This window comes from Triticum dicoccoides, chromosome 1B (genome assembly GCF_002162155.2).
Source record: "Triticum dicoccoides isolate Atlit2015 ecotype Zavitan chromosome 1B, WEW_v2.0, whole genome shotgun sequence".
NCBI classification, from domain to species: domain Eukaryota; kingdom Viridiplantae; phylum Streptophyta; class Magnoliopsida; order Poales; family Poaceae; genus Triticum; species Triticum dicoccoides.
Window position 1 is genome coordinate 95,839,144 of NC_041381.1, and position 23,465 is coordinate 95,862,608.

Here is a 23,465-nt window from a genome sequence, read left to right on the forward strand (position 1 = left end):
GGTGGTTGAGCTCTTGGGGAAGACAAGGGGAAGATCCAGAGGGCGGGCACCTCAGATGGGGCTAGCTCTGGCCACCGAAGGCAAGCAAGGTGGCGGTGGCGGGTGAATCGGGAGCATGGCGGCGTTGGGCAAGTGCCCAAACCCTATCGAACGGGGAGGTATGCCGTGCCGGAGTGGCTACTGAAGAGGGAGACCTGATTTTGATGTTTCTGCCCGCAGGGCCCGGGCCAATTTATGATATATCCCTGATAATTCGCTTGTCAAAGCGATAAATCGGCCAAACAATTAATAGCGAAAATAAGGCATAATAACCGGCCACCCAACGAGTAGCGATAAACTGAGCGATTAATTGCTGATCGACCGATCTTTTGAACATTGCAAGAAACTAGTACAAAGTATAACTCCTAATAATAAAACTAAGAATTACAACAAAATCTCTCATGTACATCTTCTTCACGGTAACGATTTTTGGAAAGATGAACTTCTCCCAAGCCATCAACAAAAACGCTACAATTGGACCGGAGTAGCGACACTGTCACTTGTACACCTCCGCGAACTTGATTAACTTATTTTTCTTCTTGCAAGTTAATTTTAAGATGATAGGAGTATGAGTATATGTTTGTGGCGGCACAGAAAAAAGCGCGAGATTTGATCGATGCGTCTACAACTCTACATGCATCGCACCTGGCCGCGTTTGTGCACACGCACGGATACGTACGTGCTGCTGCATGCCGAGGCTAGTCGGACCGAGGCGGGAGTTCACCGACTCGGACCCGAGCTGGCGGGCCGACCCCGCAACCAGCTGGGCCCCTGGGCGCGCCTCGGGATCCGTGACGCCCACGCCGCCACGCATAAGAGTCCCAGGCCTGCCCCCGCCCCCGCAGCAGCGCCGATCGAAACCCTCCGCAGAACCCGACCTCGCGAAACCTCTCTCTCTCGCCGCCGCCGGCCGGCGGCGAGACGCCCACGCAAACGTGCGACCGATGGCGGAGATCCTCCTCTACGTGCAGGCGGCGCTGACCGACGAGGCCGCGTGCGCGGACGCGCACGCGGCGGCGCTGGCCACGCTCTGCGACACGCTCGCGCTCACCGACCCGGACGTGCTCCTCGGCGCCGTCGACATCCGCTACTTCGCGGCCCGCCTCCCCGGCTTCCTCGCCGCCCCCGCCGGCGTCGACCAGGGCGACCTGCCCGTCTTCGCTGCGCGGGCCATCGCCGAGGCCGTCGACATCCTGCCGCAGTGGGCCCCCACCTTCGCCCAGCACGGCGCCATCGAGGCGCTCCGCGACCGCCTGCTCGCGGCCGAAAACATCGAGCTCGCCGAGGAGGTACGTACGTCCCGCCCGCGCCGGCAGCTCATTGATTAATCACCGACGATGATGATCTTAAACCCCTGGCTTAAACCCTACATCGAATCATAGATTTCCTTAACTGGCTGTCTGGCTCACTGTTCCAAAATCCAATTTTTACGTGCTAGATCGACGTTCTTGTTCACTTATTACATGGCTAGCAAATCAAAAGTTTACTAGTAATATTATATCACAAACATAGTGAAGCGATCATCACAAAAAATATGGTAATTAATGTTCTACTACAAAAGAAAATAATCTGAACATATGCGGCATTTATTTGCTTATTATTATCTGGTCGTGGTATTATTACTGCTACTGTTTACTCACTCCGGCTGGCTTCTTCTGTCCCGGCGGCAGTGCCTCCGAGCTCTGGACAAGATATCCGAGGAATGCCCGGACCAGTGCCTCCGCCTCGGCGTCGCCGCCGCCGCGCTGCACCTCTTCGACTTCCTCTCCGCCAGCAAGCAGGTCAGCCTCCCTTATTACTGCAAACCTCCGCGGCTTGTGCCGCCCCGTGCCTTTGCTCACCACCTGTTTGTGGGAATGCCGACAGAAAGTGGCGCTCAAGATCGTCGCCGAGCTCGTCCAGGAATGCGACGACGCGGACGTGCCCAAGGCCATGGAGGCTGCGCCGGCGCTCTGCAACCTCCTGCAGTCCGCCGACAACTCGGTACTCGGCTTGTTACCTGTCACTCTTTTGTCTCCCTGTTTTTAGAAGCAGCTGTTCTGATGTATGACCGGTCTCTGTGGATGCCAGATACTGGAGTCGGCGCTCTCTTGCCTGGGAATGCTCGCCGCCGATGCTCACGGCAAGGCCGAGCACATGGACAGGCTCTGTGAGTCCAAGGTGATCGACACGGCCATGGGACTACTGGACGAGGACGGCTGGAAAACCCTCGGGGACGACAATTTACCCGTACGTGCCATGATCAGTCTCCTCAGTCACCACCAGCTTTACATTTTGTTTTGCCACCGTTCTTATCCCATCTTTCGTGAACAAGGACTAATTGATGAATCGGCATGTCTGGCAGGGCATCCTTGGGCTGCTCAAACACATTGCTTCCGCCTCAGAGAAGGCTGTGAACTCCCTTTTTGACCTTGGTGTCTGCGATTTGCTCAAGCAGATGATTACTTACTACAGTCGCTCGCACAGTGGCAGCCATAAGGTACTAGACTTGTCCTCGTTGTATTTCCCGTGGGCGTGCCGGATTTTGTTGCCATGCAAATCCATATCATTGACACTATTGATTTCCAAACATCAGTTGGAGATGCTTGTGGAGTTCATCTACCAGCTTATGCGGCCTGTTGGAACATCTGGGCAGGAGAATGCCACCACAGAGCAAAATGCACACGTTGACCAGCTTGCTAGCATTGTGACCCTTATAACACAGGTACCAGTCCCTTGACAATTTGACATACATTTCAGTCTCCAAAGGAAAGGAGCTGCCACTAGAGCTGTCCATTGACATACATATTTCTGCACTCGAACATAGGTTGCAAAATGTGGTGCGCTATCATCGGTTTGCTACAGGTGCATTGTTGTCATCGGCAACATTGTTGAATTAAGTACGCCTACTTTCCTGGTGGAGTTACAAAAGTCTGCAAATCTCTCGAGGTAAAATTTTGCCACAATTGTTGTTGTCTTCCAGACCATATTGGATAAGCCAAAACATAACATTTATTGTATTTCATCTCGCATGTTGGTCATGCTTTTTTTTTGTTCCTGTATCAGCTTCCTTACATGTCTATTGGCCCGTAAGAACCGCCATATCGTGTTCCAAACGCTCGAAGTTGCAAAGACCCTCCTGAAAAAGCACCATCAGTTTTTTTTCGAGAGCTTTACCAAGGAGGGTGTAAAGCATGTAATTGAGACCATACAAGCACAAGAAAAAAATAGAAACTCCAGTCAGAAGTTGAAAAGGAAAAACAATACGCAAGAATGGTGTTTGTGCTATGAATTGGACTTGGATTCTTCCTCGGCAGATGGGTGCAAGATTGAGAACAATGCTATCTTGAATCTAGCAGAAGAGATAAAGAAAAGCTTTGTTGTGGTCAAAGCAAATAACAAATCTCCACATAGGTTTGGATGTGTTCTTAAATTTGTTAAAGATTTTTTTGTTAGGCTGAATCGTCATGCCTTGACAGTCCCCACCCAGGATCCGGATCTCTGCAAAGAGTTGTCTGATATTTCGAGGAAATTTTTATCAGATGAACTTCCAAGTACCTCTACTTTTACATTTGCAAAGAGCGGATCAGCCAAGTATTTAGTAGATTATCTCTCCAATGGGGCATGTTTGAAGTCAAACCTCAATAATTGCCAGGACTTGGCAGAGCAGCTTAAGGAAGTGCAACATCGATTGCAGAAGTTCACCCATTTGGCTCTTAAGGTGTCCAATGGAAGCTCCGTGAAGCCCCTTGGGATTTTGGTGGATAAGCTGCTAGACGCTCTGCACATGTCTTATGACAGTTTTCCTGTAATACTATCTGATCATGGACAGCGTACCCGTGAGAGCACGATGATTCCTCTGAGGCATTCAAGAACCCAGGAATCAGAATTACTGGATATAAAATTTGTAAAGGCGCGCAGGGAGAAAGAGTTGCGCAGTTATGGTGGTGTTCTCCCGGTTAGTCTTTCTTCAAAGCCAGGCGAAATTGAAGCAGTCCTCTGGCCTGAGGTTTCCAAAGGGAACACGCAGGGATCCTCAAGATTGATGTTCTCTTACAAAGGCACAAAACTCCAGCCATCTTCAACAATTTTTGAGTCACTTGTGCGTTTAATGAATGCAGGACAATCTGATATTATGATTGATTCGTCTTTTTGGGATCAAGAGTACAGAATATCGTATAACAGAAACAAAAGCGAGAACATCTCTTCTTCGAGTTCCTGTAGTACTCAGTTGTTCGCCCTGCAGGAAAAACATGGACAGTCATTGGTAAAGGACCCATTTTTCTGTACTCTATTCCTTGGGAAGCTTCCTGGTGATGTGGATGAATCTGATCCATCCTACAACTTGTTATTAACGCTGAAAGTTCTTGAAGGGCTTAATCGTTTTTCATGTGAGCTGTCAATGGATCAGCAGATATGCAAATTTGCTGAAGGCCACCTCCGGAGTTTGGATGACCTTAAGGTGACAATCTCTCCGATTCCACAGCATCAGTTCATGAGTAGCCTTCTGACGAATAAGCTGGAGATGCAAATGCAAGAGGGCTTGTTTGAGGATGGGCTGGTACCCTCGTGGTGTGTCTATCTGGTGGAAACTTGCCCCTTCTTATTTCCCTTCAGCTCACGGTGGAAGTACTTTTGCCTGACTGTGCATCGCTCATTCATGGGAGACGAGTCAAGTGCTCCGGATGGTTCGAGTACTCCAGATGAGGCAAGTGGTGCACCAGATGAGGAAGAGGAAATTGATGCTCTAAGTGAAGCAAGTAAAAAGACCAAGAAGCACAAAGTAACACGAGATAACATACTTGAAAGTGCTGCATCTATGATGGTCAAACATGGGTCGAGCACCAAAACCATTGAGGTGGTATTTGAAGGAGAGGTTGGGACTGGGCGAGGCCCAACCTTTGAATTTTACAGTACTGTTAGTCATGAACTTCAGAGGCTTGGAATTGGGATGTGGAGAGGCGATAATGCTAGAAAAGCAGGAGAAACTGGATTCGTTCGTTCTAGCTTTGGGCTGTTTCCACAACCATGGTCCTCAGTAGGCACTTCAACACGGGGAATCGAATTGTCTGACGTGGTAAAGAAGTTCAGGCTTCTTGGACATGTTGTAGCCAGAGCCCTTCTCGATGGAAGGATCCTGGACATCCCGCTCTCAAATGCATTCTACAAGATCATGCTTTGCCAGGTACTTTCATCAGCAATCATCCAGTAACTGTTTATCCATTCCCTCTTCTTTGCTCAGTTGCATCTCCTATGTTCTTATCATGGATCTTGTTTTGCTTTTAGGAGCTTGATGTCTACGACATTCCATCATTTGATCCCGAGCTAGGCAAAACTGTACTGGAGTTTCAAGCACTAGTTAAAAGGAAGAAGTTCTTGGAGACATCTTCAGAGAAGACACCAAATCCCAACACAGATCTATCATATAAAAATGTGAGACTGGAAGATTTGTGCCTTGACTTTACTCTTCCTGGAAATCCTGAATATGACCTTGTTCCTGGAGGCTCAGACAAGATCGTGACCCTCGACAATCTGGAGGAGTATGTAAATTTGATAGTTGACGCGACCTTGAAGGGTGGGATTGCGAAACAGGTCGAGGCTTTCAAGTCTGCAGTTAACGAGGTCAGTTTTCTGTTGAATATTCACTAGATCAAATGTATTTCATCTTCTTTTCTGAAGAGGACAAGTACTGACCCGCTTCGACAACTTGCAGGTCTTTGCTCTTCAGACCCTTAGAATGTTCAACGAGGAGGAGATGGAGCGCATACTTTGTGGTGAACAGGATTCCTGGGCTGTAAGCATACTTCCCCATGGCTTCTTGTTTTCATTTCTTCAAGGAGTTTCTGCTTAATGGTTCTGACTTTGTATGCATCTTGCAGTCAAGCAAACTTGAGGATCACATCGAATTTGAGCATGGCTATGATGCGAGCAGTCCACCAATAAAAAATGTAAGTAGAACGGAGACACAAGCCTCTCAGATATTTGACTTTTGAACAGCTAATAATAGTGAACCGAAATGCTAATAATCAACAATCCATTGCTGCAGTTCCTGGAGATCTTGCGGGAGTTTGAAAGAGAGGACCAGCGGGCATTCCTCCAATTCACCACTGGAGCTCCTCAGCTCCCACTTGGTGGCCTAGCTTCGCTCGATCCAAAGCTCACGGTCGCGCGAAAGGTTCGCAATTCTGTTTCTCATAAGAAACTATACACTACCATTGCTAAAGTCTAAGATTCCGATGAAACTGATCTGAACGACATTCATTATGTTCAACAGCAATGTGATGGCAACGTCGATAACGAGTTGCCAAGCGTCAACACTTGCCGGCACTTCATCAAGCTTCCTCCTTACTCCTCGAAGGTACCATGAAAAGAGACCCTACCATGCATACATAGTTAATACTTAATTCTACAAGCATCCAAACCCGGGAAGATTTCTCACCCTCTGTGTTTCTGGATCATCGCAGGAGATAATGAAAACGAAACTCAAATACGCTCTGGCAGAGGGCTTAGGCTCCTTCCACTTGTCATGACAAGGGTCAGAAGGGGTAGGAGCAATGTACATACTAGATAGGGTAGAGCATATTGTTTTCTCTTCTGATCTGTTGATGTTTCTGGCTGGGGAACGGTCGCGCTGAATGTGCAACTCCAATTTTCTCCCCTCCAGTTAGATCAACTCTGTACATCCCACTTTTGATTCTTTCGAGTCAATGTATGTAACGTGATATCTTGACACCTCCAAGTTGAGAATGTATTAATGCTGTTTGGTTACAAATAATTACTCCCTCCGTAAACTAATATAAGAGTGTTTGGAATACTAAAATAGTGATCTAAACACTCTTATATTAGTTTACATAGGGAGTACTTCGCTTCTGAATTGGTTAATCCTGCAGCAACATTTTGCAGTATCCTACACTTGTTCGTTCCATTGGTACGCATTGTAATTATTATCGCTCATCATCTGCAAGTTAATCCCTCTAGTTTGGAGACATAATTTGTTCTGGTCTTGTTAGCAAGCAAATTGCAGATGCAAAGTGTCCATCAGGCCTAATGTTGGTGGAATTTGTGATGAATTGAATATGAAGCATACTAACAATTCAGGATTTCAGTCTCACATTTTGTTTAAAGAGCATGGAACCAGTTACCAGACTAAATAATAAGTCTGCACACACATGTACTGCTAATATCATTTCAGATGGAAAACTGAACGCAGCATGCACAAATCAAAGCGCTTTCTGCTGCATAAGTTGTAGCTCGAACGAATCCAAAATCAAAACTATATATAGATAGATAGATAAAGCATCATGAAATTAGATGTCTTTGCAACACAGATAACTCACTAACATAGTCATTAAACAACACTGCACTGCTGGAAACTACTACTTCACCAGTCCACATTGATACAACATAACTGACTGGTTCCTGAACTTCCTGCTACAGGCTATCATGTATAGTAGTACTTCAAAACTTGCTTGCTTGATTTGAGCATGTAAACTCTTTAATTGCATAACAAGGCTTTTTTTCTGTGTGGGGACAAGTCTATAGACATGGACTGGTAAAACCATTTCCAAAATGAAAATTGAGCACATCATGGTCTTTAACCAGCTTTGCAATGCAGATAATACAGCACCAATCAGGGGACATGTCAGAATGAATCCAAAATCCAGATATATAGATAGATAGATAGATAAAAAGCATCATCAATTCAGATGTCTTTGCATCAAAGATAAAACTCACGAACATAGTCATCAAACAACACTTTGTAGAAGACAAGCAAAAAAGGTGTAACTGCTGGAAGCTACCAGTCCACATGGATACAACATAACTGACAATAGTTCCTGAACTTTTCCCTGCTACAGTCTATCATAGATACTTCAAAACTTGCTTGCTTGATTTGAACATGTAAACTCTTTCATTGCCTCCTGCTATCCGAAATAACCTGCAAGAGGAAAAACAACATTGATAGTTAGTAACATAGGAACAGCAAGTGGTGCAATGTCATTGATTAGACAAAAAAAAACATTGCCAGGATGAGCAGCAGAAACCTGAGTGATCCCCCAAAACAAAACCCATAGTAGTCAGGCTACTGAAGAGCTTCATCATCATCAACAAATAGGTGATCCATTTCATCGGTGTTCATTGGGCTCTGTGGAGAATCAACCGGCATAGGAGCCGGCAGCGAGTAGGCGAGGCGGTAGCTGACCAGATTTGGGTCCAGGGCACGGATCTTCGGCGTGCTTGAAAATGCCGCCTCGGCATCCAATTTCCTCTTGAAGATCACCATGGAGACCGTCAAACCTTCTGGCCTGACTTCCACCACAGGCCCAAACTTGCTGAAGATCTTGACGAGGTCACTCGCCGGAGGGATGGTGTCCGGGCCGCTGAAGTTCAGCGACAGCCCAGTCAGCAAAGGCTCATCCTTGTTGAGGCCACCATTCTGCGGCTTCACTGAAGGAGCAGCGGTGGTATGATCAGCAGCAGCAGCCCCGGTGCACCTTGTCATCGTCACACCTGCATTCGCCTGAGGATCGGCTTTGTGGCTCACTGGCGACAGCGACATCCGGCGTGCGGCCTGGCTCATGAGCCTCCCCATCTTCGTGGTCGTCTGGTGAGACACGGGCTGTGGCCTGGGCTCATAGTTCTCCTCCATCTCCAAGGGATCTTCCGCGCTCTCGCTTGCGCTGCCGTCGCAGGTGCAGTACCTTGACATCTTCCGTTTGCCCTTGGCGGCATTGTCGCCCTTTGGCCTTCCCCTCTTGGTGGCACGGCGTGCCGGCGTGCCCTCCCTGACACCGTCTGCAATATCGTCGATACCATGGCAAGCCGTGTACACGGGGAGGCCTCGGGTACCCCTCCACCGGGTGAAGGCCGTGAGCTGCGCCATGGCGACGGTGAGCTCGAGCCTGTCGGCTCCGGCCAGCGGCGCGACGGCAAGCGCGGAGACGTACTCGACGAACGCCTCGCCGCGGAACGCGTCCCTGGTGAAGGCGGCATCCACCACCGCGCCGTGCGCGCCCTCACGGACGCCGGGGTTGTCGATCACCTGCTTCTTGGAGACGCGGTTGCCGATGGCGCAGTCGCACGACAGGCCGGCCTCCACACGGCGCGCGACCTCGCTGAGCGCGGTGTCCAGGGCGGAGGCGAACGGGGACATGGTGGCGCGGGCGCCCCAGAGCTGGACGTGGGCGCGGTCGACGGCGGCGAAGCGCTGGAACCCGTCGCGGAACGGGCGGAGCGACGCCGCGCCGGACACCCACGCGAACGTCTTCTGCCAGAAGTTGGTGACGAGGACGGCCCCGTCCTTCCGGCGCTCCGCCAGCGCGAGCGCCGACGCGTCCTTCGGGTCGAACACCTGGGCCGGCCACCACGGGTAGCCCTTCACCTTGGACCACACCAGCCGATTCGGCGCCTCGATCCCCTCCTCCTCCTCCTCGAACGCGCAGCCGTACCGAGCGCGCCCCTCCCCCTTCGGCGCACGCGCCGCCCGCTTCTTGGTCTTGGTCCGCCGGTCGCATCCCCCCTCCTGAAGCACCTCCGCCGCGTCGGAGCGCAAGGACCGGTGCCTCGACGACCGGCCCACCGCGCTCCCGTTCCCCTCGTCGACGTTCTTGGCGCCCGCGCCCTCCTCCGGCGCCAGAGCAGACGCCATGTGACCCGCCAGCGCGCCCGTCCTCTCGTCGCCTCTTGTTGGGAGGGACAAGGAGAGGTCCGCGCCGGACAGCGTGCAGAAGTAGGCCATGGACGGAGAAGATTAGGAGGGAAGGAAGGGGCTCTGCGGATACCGGGACGGAGACGGAGACGGAGGGGTTCGGTTGGGGTTTAGGGGGAGTTCGAGGCGACGAGGAGAGATCGATGGCAAAACCGCAATCTTGCGGGGGACGGAGGAGGCGCTACGTGAGCAAAATGATAGCTGTATTTTTCTCTTTCCAAAAGAAAAAGTTTTATTTTTGGAGCCTCTGTTTCCATGTAGCACTATGCAGATGCCTTTTTTTACTGCCTCTGATTTCATCATTCATCAGTTGGGGCCTTGTAGTACTGTGAACATGCCATTCAATTTGAATTTGAAAAGAGAAGATTGCTTCCTTATGATCAGGTACTGCCCACCAGTAGGTTTTAGTTGAGAACATGCAGTCATTTTTTATAAATCTTATGGGCAATGATATGCAAAATTTTAGCTACTATATTGAATTTGTCACATGAAATTTAATACCAGTCGAATCAATCCATCGATATAAAAGATGTCATTACATTCCTACTGTTTTTCAGCACCAATATATGGCACTCTGGCATTGATGACATGCAACAGCTGTGGTTGTTGGGGGTTGAGGTTAAGTACAATTCCATCCAGGCAATGTTGCTGCTAGCGAATCACACCGGACCAGAGGCGCTAGGCTATTGGACAAAAGCGATGATGTGTGTCAGGAGGAAGAAATCCCTTCGAAAAAGAAGGGGAGTCCAGAAAGCAAAGTCGTGGTAGAAACTGCCACCCCTAATCTCCTGTCAGCACCTGCTGCAGCAGCTGGTTGGTTGGTTGCACAAGGCACGTGTGACCTTCGTCTCAAAATGCAAGGGACCACAAGTAGTGGCGGAGGACGATTTTTTTTAAGGTGGGGTCCGAAATCAGACCCACACCCCACCCGTACCCATCAGGTAACCCGACCCTATCGGGTGTCCATCGAACGTAGTACCATTTAATAATAATTATTATTGTTATTAAATTTAGGTGATGTACAAGTTCTATTCCTACTGTTTTTCACCACCGATATAAAAGGTGTCATTGTGGCTGACATGCAACAGCAGTTGATGTTGGGGATTGAGGTTATGTAAAATTCCATCTGAGCAGTGTTGCTGCTAGCGAATCACACTGAACCAGAGGCAATGACGTCAAAACTTTAGCTCATATTTTAGCTTCTATATTGAATTTGTCACATGAAATTTAATACCGGCCAAATCAATCCATCGATATAAAAGATGGCATCGCATTCCTACCATTTTTCACCTCCGATATGACATTGGTGACATGCAACAAGTGTGGTTGTTGGGGACTGAGGTTAAGTACAATTCCATCCGGGCAGTGTTGCTCTAGCGAATCACACCGAACCGGAGGCGCTGGGCTACTGGACAAAAGCTGTGAAGTGGGTCAGAAGATAGAAATCCGTTTGAAAAAGAAGGGGAGGCCACAAATCAAAATCGTGGTAGAAACTGCCACCTCTGACCTGTCTACACCTGCTGCAATAGCTGGTTGGTTGGTTGCACAAGGCACGTGTGACCTTCATCTCAAAACACAAGGGACCACAAGTAGTGGCGGAGGCCGCAATATTTTTAAGGTGGGGCGGACCTTGTACCGGCAATGGTTGTGAAAACATGCCACCAAGAATTAACACACACACAAACTGCTCAATACACTAGACTGCACACACAAATATATTTTTTTCAATTATATTTTCATGTGTTGCCTAGGCTTGGATCGGTGGTTCGGATGCTCCTGTGCCCGGCCTTCCTTTTCTTGGTTATGCTGGGGGCCAACCCCATACAAAAATGCCCTCTTTTCCTCCTTTCATGTTTTTCCAACCACCCATCAAGCGATGCATGAATGACTGGATTTGGATCAACCTGGCAGTGGGGTCGGGTTTGGCCGGGTCGACCTCTACCAGACTCATGCCCAATTACACAATCGAATCCATCCTATGCCCATGACCCTACACATGGGTCTGAAATCAGACGCACACCCGTACCCATCGGGTAACCCGACCCTATAGTGTGCCCATCGAGCGTAGTACCATTTAATAATAATAATTATTATTAAATTTAGGTGGTGTACAGGTTGTATTTCTGCTGTCTTTCACTACTGATATAAAAGTGATCATTTTGGCATTGGTGACATGCACATCAATGGTTGTTGGGGATCGAGGTTAAGTAAAATTCCATCCGAGCAATGTTGTTGCTAGCCCGAACCAGAGGCTTTGGGCTATTGGACAAAAGTTGTGAAGTGGGCCAGAAGGAAGAAATTCATTAGAAAAGAAGGGGAGGCCACAAAGCAAAACCGTGGTAGAAACGACCACCCTTGATGTCTTGTCTGCACCTACTGCAGTAGCCGGTTGGTTGGTTTGCACAAGGCATGTGTGACCTTCCTCTCAAAACACAAGTGACAATCCATTTTAGCAAACGTGTAGGTTTTTACTCTTAGGGCATGTACAATGGAGGCAGCACCAAGGTGCGGCCCCAGCCATCCACATAGATAAATTAAAACGAAACTACTAGTATGTGCCACAATCAGGTAATAGAAGCCACTCTCTTTGATGTCATCATCTTACCTTTTTCTTTCTCAATTATATTTCAACACATGCAACCTCTAGTACATTTTACCACCAACCATTTGAATCGATGATATCAAAAAGCATACACATTGAAAGTTATCAAAAAAAACTTGATTTCCAAACAAAAAAAGCAATCTTGATATCCAAATAATATCAATAGTTATGTTTTGTCCATGACACAAAACACCCCACAGCAATAGAACAGTCTTGCCAGCAAATTTTGATATCCAAACTATAACAACATGTCTTGAGCATGACACAAAAAACCTCACAGTAATAGAACAATCTTAAGGTTTTCAAACACAAGGGAAGATTTGTAAACACTCATATCATATTTATTCGAAGTTCAAATTGAATTTGTTGGTGTATCCTTTGGCCCTTCTCATCCAAAAGAAAACGGTCTCACATCTTTATGCTTCCTCAAACCAATTTCTTCAGTCACATTGTAAACACTCATATCATTACTGTTTGAAGACTTTCACTGAAGACTTTCTCTATTTCCTCAAACCAATTTCTTCAGTCACATTGTCTTCAGCCTGCTTATCCTGTGTTTACGCTTTCTGTACTCTGTGTTTGTCTTTCATTTCATCATGATGACTATGCTATTGCTCTATTATGCTTATACCTGAATACTTATTCCGTTGCTTGTAGTTCGTGACTTAGGAATTTCCCCATCCTGAAATTCCTCAGTGACGAATTTGTAAAAATCGCCTATTCACCCCCCTCTAGTCAACTTAACGCACTTTCAGGCATCAACATCTCTGTGAACTTGTCAAACAACTTGGTTCTTTCCTCAGCTAACTTCGCCACTATCCTCTCCTTTGCCGCCTATATGCAAGTCGGTTAGCTTCTACCTTCTGATCAGATAGACGACTATGTAATTCCATCATATCATTTGCACCTTAGTGCCAGCTTGTGCTTGTAGAGAGGCCTCAATATGTTCTTTCACGTTATTTATCTCAGCATGGGCTTCTGATGACCCACAAGTATAGGGGATCTATCGTAGTCCTTTTGATAAGTAAGAGTGTCGAACCCAACGAGGAGCAGAAGGAAATGACAAGCGGTTTTTAGCAAGGTATTCTCTGCAAGCACTGAAATTACCGGTAACAGATAGTTTTGTGATAAGATAATTCATAACGCGTAGCAAGTAACAAAAATAACTAAGATGCAGCAAGGTGACCCGATCCTTTTTGTAGCAAATGACAAGCCTGGACGAACTGTTATATAAAGCAAATCGCTCCCGAGGACACATGGGAATTATTGTCAAGCTACTTTGCATCATGCTCATATGATTCACGTTCGTTACTTTGATAATTTGATATGTGGGTGGACCGGTGCTCGGTTGCTGTCCTTACTTGGACAAAACTCCCACTTATGATAACCCCTCTCGCAAGCATCCACAACTATGAAAGGAGAATTAAGATAAATCTAACCATAGCAGAAACATATGGGTCCAAATCAGCCCCTTACGAAGCAACGCATAAACTAGGGTTTAAACTTCTGTCACTCTAGCAATCCATCATCTACTTATTACTTCCCAATGCCTTCCCCTAGGCCCAAATCATGGTGAAGTGTCATGTAGTCAACGTTCACATAACACCACTAGAGGAGAGACAACATACATCTCATCAAAATATCGAACGAATACCAAATTCACATGATTACTTATAACAAGACTTCTCCCATGCCCTCAGGAACAAACATAACTACTCACAAAGCATATTCATGTTCATAATTAGAGGAGTAATAATTATCATTAAGGATCTGAACATATGATCTTCCACCGAATAAACCAACTAGCATCAACTACAAGGAGTAATCCACACTACTAACAACCCATAGGTACCAATCTGAGGTTTTGAGACAAAGATCGGATACAAGACATGAACTAGGGTTTGAGAGGAGATGGTGCTGGTGATGACGTTGATGGAGATTGACCCCCTCTCGATGAGAGGATCGTTGGTGATGACGATGGCATCGATTTCCCCCTCAGGGAGGGAAGTTTCCCTAGTAGAACAGCTCCGCCAGAGCCATAGATTGCTTCTGCCCAGGTTCCGCCTCGAGACGGCGGCGCTTCGTCCTGAAAGCTTCCTTATGAATTTTTCCAGGTCAAAACACACCATATAGCAGAAGATGGGCACCGGAGGCCTGGCAGGGGGCCCACAAGGCAGGGGCACGCCCAGGGGGTAGGGTGCGCCCCCACCCTTGTGGCTTCCTGGTGGGACCCCTCTGGTACTTCCTTCGCCCAATATTTTTTATTAATTCAAAATAATTTTCTGTAAAGTTTCAGGGCTTTTGGAGTTGTGCGGAATAGGTCTCTCAGATTTGCTCCTTTTCCAATCAAGAATTTCAGCTGCCGACATTCTCCCTCTTCATGTAAACCTTGTAAAATAAGAGAGAAAAGGCATAAGTATTATGCTATAATGTGTAACAGCAGCCCATAATGCAATAAATATCAATATAAAAGCTTGATGCAAAATGGACGTATCAACTCCCCCAAGCTTAGACCTCACTTATCCTCAAGCGGAAGTCGAAATCGAAAAATATGTCCACTTGTTTAAGATAGAGGTGTCGATAAAATAAAATACGGACATGAGGGTATCATGATCATCTTTTAGAACAGCTACATATATTGTCATATAATTTCTTATGCTAAAGTAACAATTCATTCACAAGGTAAAGTATGAATCAAAAACTTCGTTGAAACTAACAAACTATGATCTTAGTCATTGAAGCAATTGCAATTTATCATAACATCGGAAAGAGTCTATATAAGAGGTTCTCAGCAAGTCCACATACTCAACTATCATTTACTCTTTCACAATTGCTAATACTCACGCGATACTTATAGGTTCAAAGCCTCAGTCAGATACAGAGAAAGATAGGGGCTTATAGTTTCGCCTCCCAACCTTTTACCTCAAGGGTAATGTCAACAATAATACTTTATGTCAACAATCATACTTTATGGATATTTCTCCAACACATAGCACTTGCCAAAAAGAAAAAGTGCAAAAAAGGAAAGGTGAAGATCACCATGACTCTTATATAAGGGTAGAAGATAAAAGTAAAAGATAGGCCCTTCGCAGAGGGAAGCAGAGGTCGTCATGCACTTTTATGGTTGGATGCACAAAATCTTAATGCAAAAGAATGTCATTTTATATTGCCGCTTGTAATAAAGAACTTTATTATGCAGTCTATCGCTTTTATTTCTTCCATATCAAAATTTCGTATAAAGTTTATTTTCTTCGCACTAATAGATCATACATATTTAGAGAGCAATTTTTATTGCTTGGACGGATGACAACTTACTTGAAGGATCTTACTCAATCCATAGGAAGGTATGGTGGACTCATGTCAAAACGGGTTTAAGGGATATTTGGAAGCACAAGTAGTATCTCTACTTGGTGCAAAAGATTTGGCTAGCAAGGGGTGAGAAGCAAGCTCAACATGTTGGAGGATCCATAACAATATAACTTCTATTCGGATATGGGAAAACATAACTTATTATGTTGTCTTCCTTGTCCAACATCAAATTTTTGACATGTCATATTTTAATGAGTGCTCACAATTACAAAAGATGTCCAAGATAGTATATTTATGTGTGAAACCTCTCTTCCTTTTTACTTCCTAGTAATTGCAGCAATGACCAAAACTATGTTTTTCAACTCTCAACAAATTTTATTCATCATTCTCTTTATACGTGAAGTCATCACTCTCCATAAGATCATTATATGGTCTTTTATTCTTTTTATTCTTCCTTTTATTTTATTCCCTCAAGATCATAGCAAGAAAACAGAGCCCTTAACTAAAAACTACTCTTTATTATATATAACTCACGGACTCGTTTACATAGATAGATCTCAAAACAAAACTCAAAGCTAGATAATAGTAAAAGCTTTTATTCTACTAGATAAAGATATAACCAAACAGATCAAACTAAGAAAAACAATAAAAGTAAAGGTGTGATGTGATACGATACCAGGACACCTCCCCCAAGCTTGGCACAAGCCAAGGGGAGTGACCATACCCATGTATTTAGATCTCTTTCTTTGGAGGTGAAGGTGATGGAGTTGTTGATGATGTGTCTGCCAGTTTCAATAAGATCTCTTTCAAATCATGCAGTTCACGGAGTACACGTTGGAGTGCATTCGCATTCTTCTGAATCTCCTCTAGAAGATGCTTATTTTCAGGCCACCAAGAGCTCTTCCCTGCATTACTTTCACTTGGACGGGATATATACCAATTGGAAGGTATGTGTGTGTGAGGGGTGTTCTCTACTCCATAGTCATGAACCAAGTTATGAAAATTATTTCGGTGTAACCTGTGTAGGGGCCTCCTTGGGGGAAGTCCTCCTTGTATCTCTTTGCCTTCATGATTGCTTGTAGTCCCCATTGCTTGATGGGGATTTGGAATAGTGGAGATGCCAGCAAGAGTGCCTCTCTCCGAAGCCGGAGGGTGAACCTTAAGCGAATCCCCTTCATCTTCTCCGATTGTGACTTCCTTGGCCTCCTCCCTTCCGAGTTCCATTTGCATCAACCATGCATCGTCGTCCACATTGTTGGAGGAGGTGGAAGACGTGATGCCTGGCCTTGAAAACTCTTGCAGAAAACAGCTAAACACAAGAACAGGGGATTTTGCCATGGTACCGTGGTCAAAACTTTCGGGAGATTATATAATGATTTTTTTCCGACCAAAAGAAGTATTGTGCAAGAAAACGGAGTTCATAGGACACACGAGATGGCCACAAGGCACAAGTGCGCGCCCAGGGGGTAGGGTGCGTTCCCCTGCCTTGCCGCTTCCTCGTGCACTCTTCAGACTACTTTTACTTTTCCTAATTTTATAAATATTTCAAAACGGAGAAAATTTGCCATTAGAACAGTTTTGGAGTCGGTTTACTTACCGTACCGCATACCTATTCCTTTTCGGAGTCCGAGATGTTCTAGAGAGTATCCCTTATGTACTCCTCCAGTGTTATGGTATTAATAATATTTGTCTCGACATTTATGGGAGTACCTGGAATATAGTGTTTGATTCTTTGATTGTTTACCACCTTCGGGTTAGTGCCTTCGGCATTGTTGATCTTGATGGCACCGGAATGATAAACCTCCTCGATAATGTAAGGACCTTCCCATTTAGAGAGAAGCTTTCCTGCAAAAAATCTTAAATGGGAGTTATATAATAAAACATGATCACCTACACTAAACTCACATTTTTGTATCCTTTTGTCATTCCATCTTTTAACCTTTTCTTTAAACAACTTGGCAAACTCATAGGCTTGGGTTCTCCATTCATCAAGCGAGCTTATGTCAAATAAACTCTTTTCATCAACAAGTTTGAAATCATAGTTGAGCTCTTTAATTGCCCAATAAGCTTTTTGTTCTAGTTCAAGAGGTAAGTGACATGCTTTTCCATAAACCAATTTATATGGAGACATACCCATACGGTTTTTATAATCAGTTATGTAAGCCCACAATGCATCATCAAGTTTCTTAGACTAATTCTTTCTAGATCTATTAACAGTCTCTTGCAAAATCAATTTAATATCTCTATTGCTCAATTCTACTTGACCACTAGATTGAGGGTGATTGGAGATGTAATTCTATGGTTCACATCATATTTAGCAAGCAATTTATGGAAAGACCATGAATAAAATGTGAACCACCGCCAGTCATTAAATATCTAGGGACTCCAACCTCGGAAAAATAACTTCTTTAAGCATCTTAATAGAGGTGGTATGATCATCACTACTAGTTGGAATAGCCTCTACCCACTTTGTAACATAATCAACAACAACTAAAATATGTGTATACCCATTAGAGGAAGGAAAAGGTCGCATATAATCAAAGCCCCAAACATCGAATGGTTCAATAACAAGTGAATAATCCATAGGCATTTCCTGATGTCTACTAATATTGCCAATTCTCTGGCATTCATCACAAGACAAGACAAACTTACGAGCATCCTTGAGGAGAATAGGCCAATAAAAACTGGATTATAATACCTTGTGTGCAGTTCTATCTCCAGCATGGTGTCCTCCATAGGCCTCGGAGTGACTCTTGCATAGGATCTGTTCCTGTTCATGCTCAGGTACACAACATCTAATGACACCATCTACTCCTTTATAAAAGTGTGGGTCATCCCAAAAGTAATGCCTTAAATCATAGGAAAACTTTTTCTTTTGCTGGTATGTGAAACTAGGTGGTATAAATTTAGCAACAATATAATTATCATAATCAACATACCATGGATTATTACGAGAAGCATTTATGACAGCTAATTGCTCATCAGTAAAGCTATCATCAATAGGCAGTGGGTCATCAAGAAAATTTTCTAACCTAGACAAGTTGTCTGCAATGGGGTTCTCCGCTCCCTTTCTATCAATAATATGCAAATCAAATTCTTGCGGCAAGAGAACCCATCTAATAAGTCTAGATTTAGCATCTTTCTTTTCCATAAGATATTTAATAGTGGCATGATCAGTGTGAACAGTTACCTTGGAATCAACAATATAAGATCTGAACTTGTCACAACCAAAAACAACTGCTAATTTTTTTTCAATTGTAGCATACTTTCTCTGGGCACTATCTAGAGTTTTACTAGCATAATGAATAACATTCATTTTCTTATCAACTATTTGCCCTACAACAGCACCAACAACATAATCACTAGCATCACACATAATTTTAAAGGGTAAATTCCAATCAGGTGGTTGAACAATAGGTGCAGAAATCAAGGCTTTCTTAAGTATTTCAAACGCTTCTACACAATCATCATCAAAAACAAAAGGAACATCTTTTTGCAAGAGATTAGTGAGAGGCCTAGAAATTTTAGAGAAGTCTCTAATAAACCTCCTAAAGAAACCAGCATGACCAAGAAAACTTCTTATACCTTTGATATCTTTAGGACACATCATCTTTTAAATAGCATCTACTTTAGCTTTATCAACTTTAATACATCTTTCAGAAATTTTATGCCCCAAGACAATACCTTCATTAATCATAAAGTGGCACTTGTCCCAATCCATGACAAGATTAGTTTCTTCACATCTCCGCAAAACTCGATCAAGGTTGCTTAAGCAAACATCAAAAGAAGTTCTGTCAATGGAGAAATCATCCATGAAAACCTCAACAATATTTTCACAAAAGTCAGAGAATATATCAGTCATACATCCTTGAAAGGTAGCAGGTGCATTGCATAAAACAAAAGGCATACGTCTATAAGCAAAGGTACCAAATGGACATGCAAAAGTAATCTTTTCTTGATCCTCTTTTGACACAGGTATTTGAGAGAAACCATAATAACCATCTAGAAAGCAAAAATGTGTATGTTTAGATAGTCTTTCTAGCATTTGATCAATAAAGGTAGAGGGTAATGATCTTTCCTAGTAGGTTGTTTAATTTGCAAAAATCGATTACCATTCTATAACATGTAACAATTCTTTTCTAGTAGCTTTAGATAGTCTTTTCTTGATCAGATTGTAAAATAGGTATTTGTGAAAAGCCAGAGTACCCATCAAGGAAGCAAAATTGTGTGTGCTTAGATAATCTTTCTAAAAATTTATCGATAAAAGGCAGAGGGTAATGATATTTTCTAGTAGCTTTATTTAATTTTCTATAATCAATTACCATTCTGTAGCCCGTGACAATTCTTTGTGGAATAAGCTCATTCTTATCACTAGGAACAACAGTAATACCTCCCTTCTTAGGGAGGCAATGAATGGGACTTACTCATCTACTATCGGCAATGGGATAAATTATAGAGTTAATACCAGTTTTAGTACATACTAGCAAAAATGCCCGTGCGTTGCAACGGGTATAAAATAAATCTAAGTGTCCATGTGGTATTCGAGAGTTTACCTGTCACGATTGAATAATGAGATTTTCCAGTTAAATTGGTTGTAAGAGTCATAAGGATCCACTTTATGAAGATCTTATTGTAGTCCAAAAGCTTGTGATCTTTTTGTCTACAAATAAAACCTACTTCTTCAACTCTCTATAAAGAAGTTGAATTATGTGTAATAAGTTGTTATTTAACAACCCTGTGTAAAAATAATTGCAAAAATCTAAACGTTATCCGGTAGATCATCGGTTACCCCTTCGATGCGAAAGTAATTGTGCATCATTCGTATACTTGTAACACTGTCAAATAGATCATAAATTAATTCCTATACCTCATAATCCCTATTAACATTAATTCATATTTATGCTTTCCCACTTCAAAAAAGTGATGGCTAAAGTAAAGTATTTACAATGCTTGCTGCTCTTTGTTGACACGTTGCCGCTAGCAGTAGGAGCACATCCTCAACGCCAACATGAGCACTTCCCTGGACATTATCATCGGGCCTCGATGGGTATCGGGATTAGGGTAACCGCGAGATAGATGGTACAACGGAGGGTAGTGCTCATCCCTAGCCCTGGCCATGGGCAGCCCGGCCCAACCCGACCTTGACCACGGGCCGGGCTCGGGCCTAGATTTTGAGCCCGACAGCCAGGCCGGGCCGGGTCCGGGCCCATCAAAATTGCCATTTAAGGAAGAAGCCCGGCCCGCGGCCCGAGGCCCGACGGGCTTTTAGTGAGATGGGCTGGGCTCGGGCCCGATTTTTAGGCCCGACGGCCGGGCCGGGCCGGGCTCGGACTTTGGCAGGCCCGGCCTGAAACCCGGCCCGGCCCTCCCAGTTGCGATGCTGGACGAAAAAGGATGCGAGCAAGATGCACCGCTGCCACACTCTCTCTATTGGTCATCTCTCCGTCTCTCCTCCCTATCTCACCCATGACATCCAGATTTGAGGAACATCTTCATGGACAGCAAGCACGGGTGAGCTTCAAATATCTTGTCCATTAAAAAATATTTCTTTCTAATATTTCACTCACTTTTAATTATTATACTCTCTGCCCTAAATAAGTGTCTTAACTTTGTAGTACAAAGTTGTATTAAAATTAGGACAATTATTTTAAAAGAAGGGCGTATATATAATGTAACAACAAACAACAAAAGTGAGTAATAATCGGTGCTCTTTTGGAAAATAAAAATTTTGTAATTGATGCTAGCACGCATGCATCCAGTAGCTTCTAGCCGGTACAAAACCAATTTCCTTTCATTTCATTAAAGAAATGCACCGACCGCCCAGCGCCACTCTTCCTTCTCATCCATCCGCATGTCTCTCTTATCCACAATTCCACATCGCCACTCCTCTTTCTCACCCAACGCTGGTCCTCCTCTTCTTGAGCCACACTATCACCCAATGCTGCTGCTCCTCCTCTTCTACACATGTTGCGCCGTCGATGCACTCCACTCTCCTGGAGTGCGCGTGGCCGTGGTGGCTGGCCAGAGCCAGGGCAGCACCCCTTATTGGCGAGGAACCCAGAGACGCCATGGATGGCGCCATGGAAGCTCCTCTGCTGTCGGTCTGATCTGGCCGTCACGCCCCAGTCGTCGGCCCGCTCTGTATCCGGCCAGCAGCCCCGCCTCCGATCCGATTCGGACGGCCCCACGCACAGCCTCCGCCACCTACGGGCTACGGCATGCCCCCAGAGGTTCTGCTGATCCCGCGCCGCTCATCCTGGCTTCATCCTCTGCTCGCGGCTCGCGTTGACCGCCTCGCCGCGGCCTGCTCCTGGCCACCAATCGGAGCCTGTCCACGAAGTCCAGCCGGCCCTCCTCCCGGGCGCGCTCCTCGGCCGTTGCCGCGTGCTCCGCCAGCAGCTTCGTCATGAGCCCGTCGAATTGGCGGTGCACCTGGCGCATCTTGGCCCAGCCACGACCGCGCCAGCACGAAGTCGCTGATGTTGAATAGCCCCGTGCTGGCCAGGAGCGACATGATCATCTCCTTGTAGCTGCTGGACTCGTCCTCGTCCCCGACCGCAACGCCTGGCCGATGCCCCCTCTCTTCCTCTGCTGCGAAATTGCTATCTCGCGAGCGCCACGGCAACCACGACCGCTCTATCTTAGGGAAATCAATGGGTTGGGTTCGTTCCGTTCCATTTTCTTCGCTCCTTTCCCACTTGGAATTTCTTCTCATTCCGTTTTCCTTTCCTTTGCTCCGTCTTCATTACGGAGGAAATTCGTTCCTTTCCCTTCTCTTCGGAAGAAATTCGTTCCTTTCCCTTCTCCTCTGGAGGGAATTTGGGCGCGGCGGCGGGGGCCGGTGGGGGCGGCGCGCCGCGGAAGGGCGGGGCAGCAGATGGACGGGGCCCGGCGGTGGTGGCGCGCTGCGGATGGATGGGAGGCAAGGTCGTGGGTCGTTCAGTTGTTCTTTTTTTTCTGTTTTGCCCGTACCGGTTCGGGTTAACTTGAACAATAGGATTGCGGGTTGATTTTAGAAAAAGCCAGGGGCTTTTTTGCAAAAACGCCGACGACGTACGACCAGAAGCGCTAGCTGGTTTATTAGTAGGTAAGAAACTTGTCCTAATAGGAACAAATTCATATAGAAACTTAAAAAACCCATAAAACTGACCCCTTAACTTGTCTAATAGAACATTTTAGTACAAATCCGTTAAATCTAGCGGCGCTGCATCCATTCCCCGTTAACTGGGCGTCAGCATGGCAGCAGGCCCACGCACTGTCTGTCGATTCGAGCCTGGGACGCCGCACAAGTTAAGGAGATACGGACCCTCACATAACTGTAAACTTGGAGATATAAACCTTATTATCTTTGAGAAGAGAAATTTCTACATCGATCGACCTGCACGTCAACATGTGTTGCATGTTCTTCACAGTCACCGGCATGGCCAGCGCATGCGCGTATGCTTGGTCGAGGACCTTGTATAAAAGGAGCAGAACATCCAGGAAAGGCCAGTGCCTTCTCCTTCGTGCTCTTGTCCACGGCCACCAGCAGCACGAGGAGGAAGCTGCACCACGCCGAGGTCGACGAGCCGGAACACGATGAGCTCGGTCTACCTATAACGAGGTAGTACGCGGATACGAGCGTTGCTTGGTAGCCCAGGTTGTATAGCTGCTACTCGCTCATTAATTCCCTATTTATACGTTTGCTCTAGGCTACTCCGTAGTCCATATCACTTTCCATCGGAGTCGATGCACAAGTTCACGCAGCGAAACACACCGAGTAAGAGGACATCATGAAGGCGCTCTCCTCGGGTTTTTTTTAAACGAAGGCAAAGATTACCTCATCTATTA

The 23,465-nt window shown here is 45.6% G+C and overlaps 2 protein-coding genes and 1 pseudogene across 2 annotated transcripts; 1 reads left to right on the forward strand and 2 right to left on the reverse strand.

Moving 5' to 3' along the window:
• The first annotated feature begins 983 nt into the window (after window positions 1-983).
• On the forward strand, window positions 984-6,769 carry LOC119350184 (E3 ubiquitin-protein ligase UPL4-like). The gene is made up of 14 exons (XM_037618136.1): window positions 984-1,328; window positions 1,710-1,820; window positions 1,906-2,022; window positions 2,110-2,268; window positions 2,384-2,518; window positions 2,615-2,743; window positions 2,846-2,967; window positions 3,085-5,203; window positions 5,305-5,640; window positions 5,732-5,812; window positions 5,898-5,966; window positions 6,065-6,193; window positions 6,293-6,376; window positions 6,483-6,769. Exons 1-14 carry the CDS (start codon window positions 984-986, stop codon window positions 6,546-6,548), a joined length of 4,002 nt encoding a protein of 1,333 aa, XP_037474033.1. The 3' UTR covers window positions 6,549-6,769.
• An 897-nt stretch (window positions 6,770-7,666) lies between these two features.
• On the reverse strand, window positions 7,667-8,900 carry LOC119301841. Its single transcript, XM_037578817.1, has 2 exons — window positions 8,061-8,900; window positions 7,667-7,954 (listed from the first exon to the last, which is right to left on the reverse strand). Exon 1 carries the CDS (start codon window positions 8,897-8,899, stop codon window positions 8,099-8,101), a length of 801 nt encoding a protein of 266 aa, XP_037434714.1. The 5' UTR covers window position 8,900; the 3' UTR covers window positions 7,667-7,954; window positions 8,061-8,098.
• Window positions 8,901-21,677: 12,777 nt separating this feature from the next.
• LOC119350186 lies at window positions 21,678-22,155 on the reverse strand (annotated as a pseudogene).
• Between the last annotated feature and the right edge of the window lie 1,310 nt (window positions 22,156-23,465).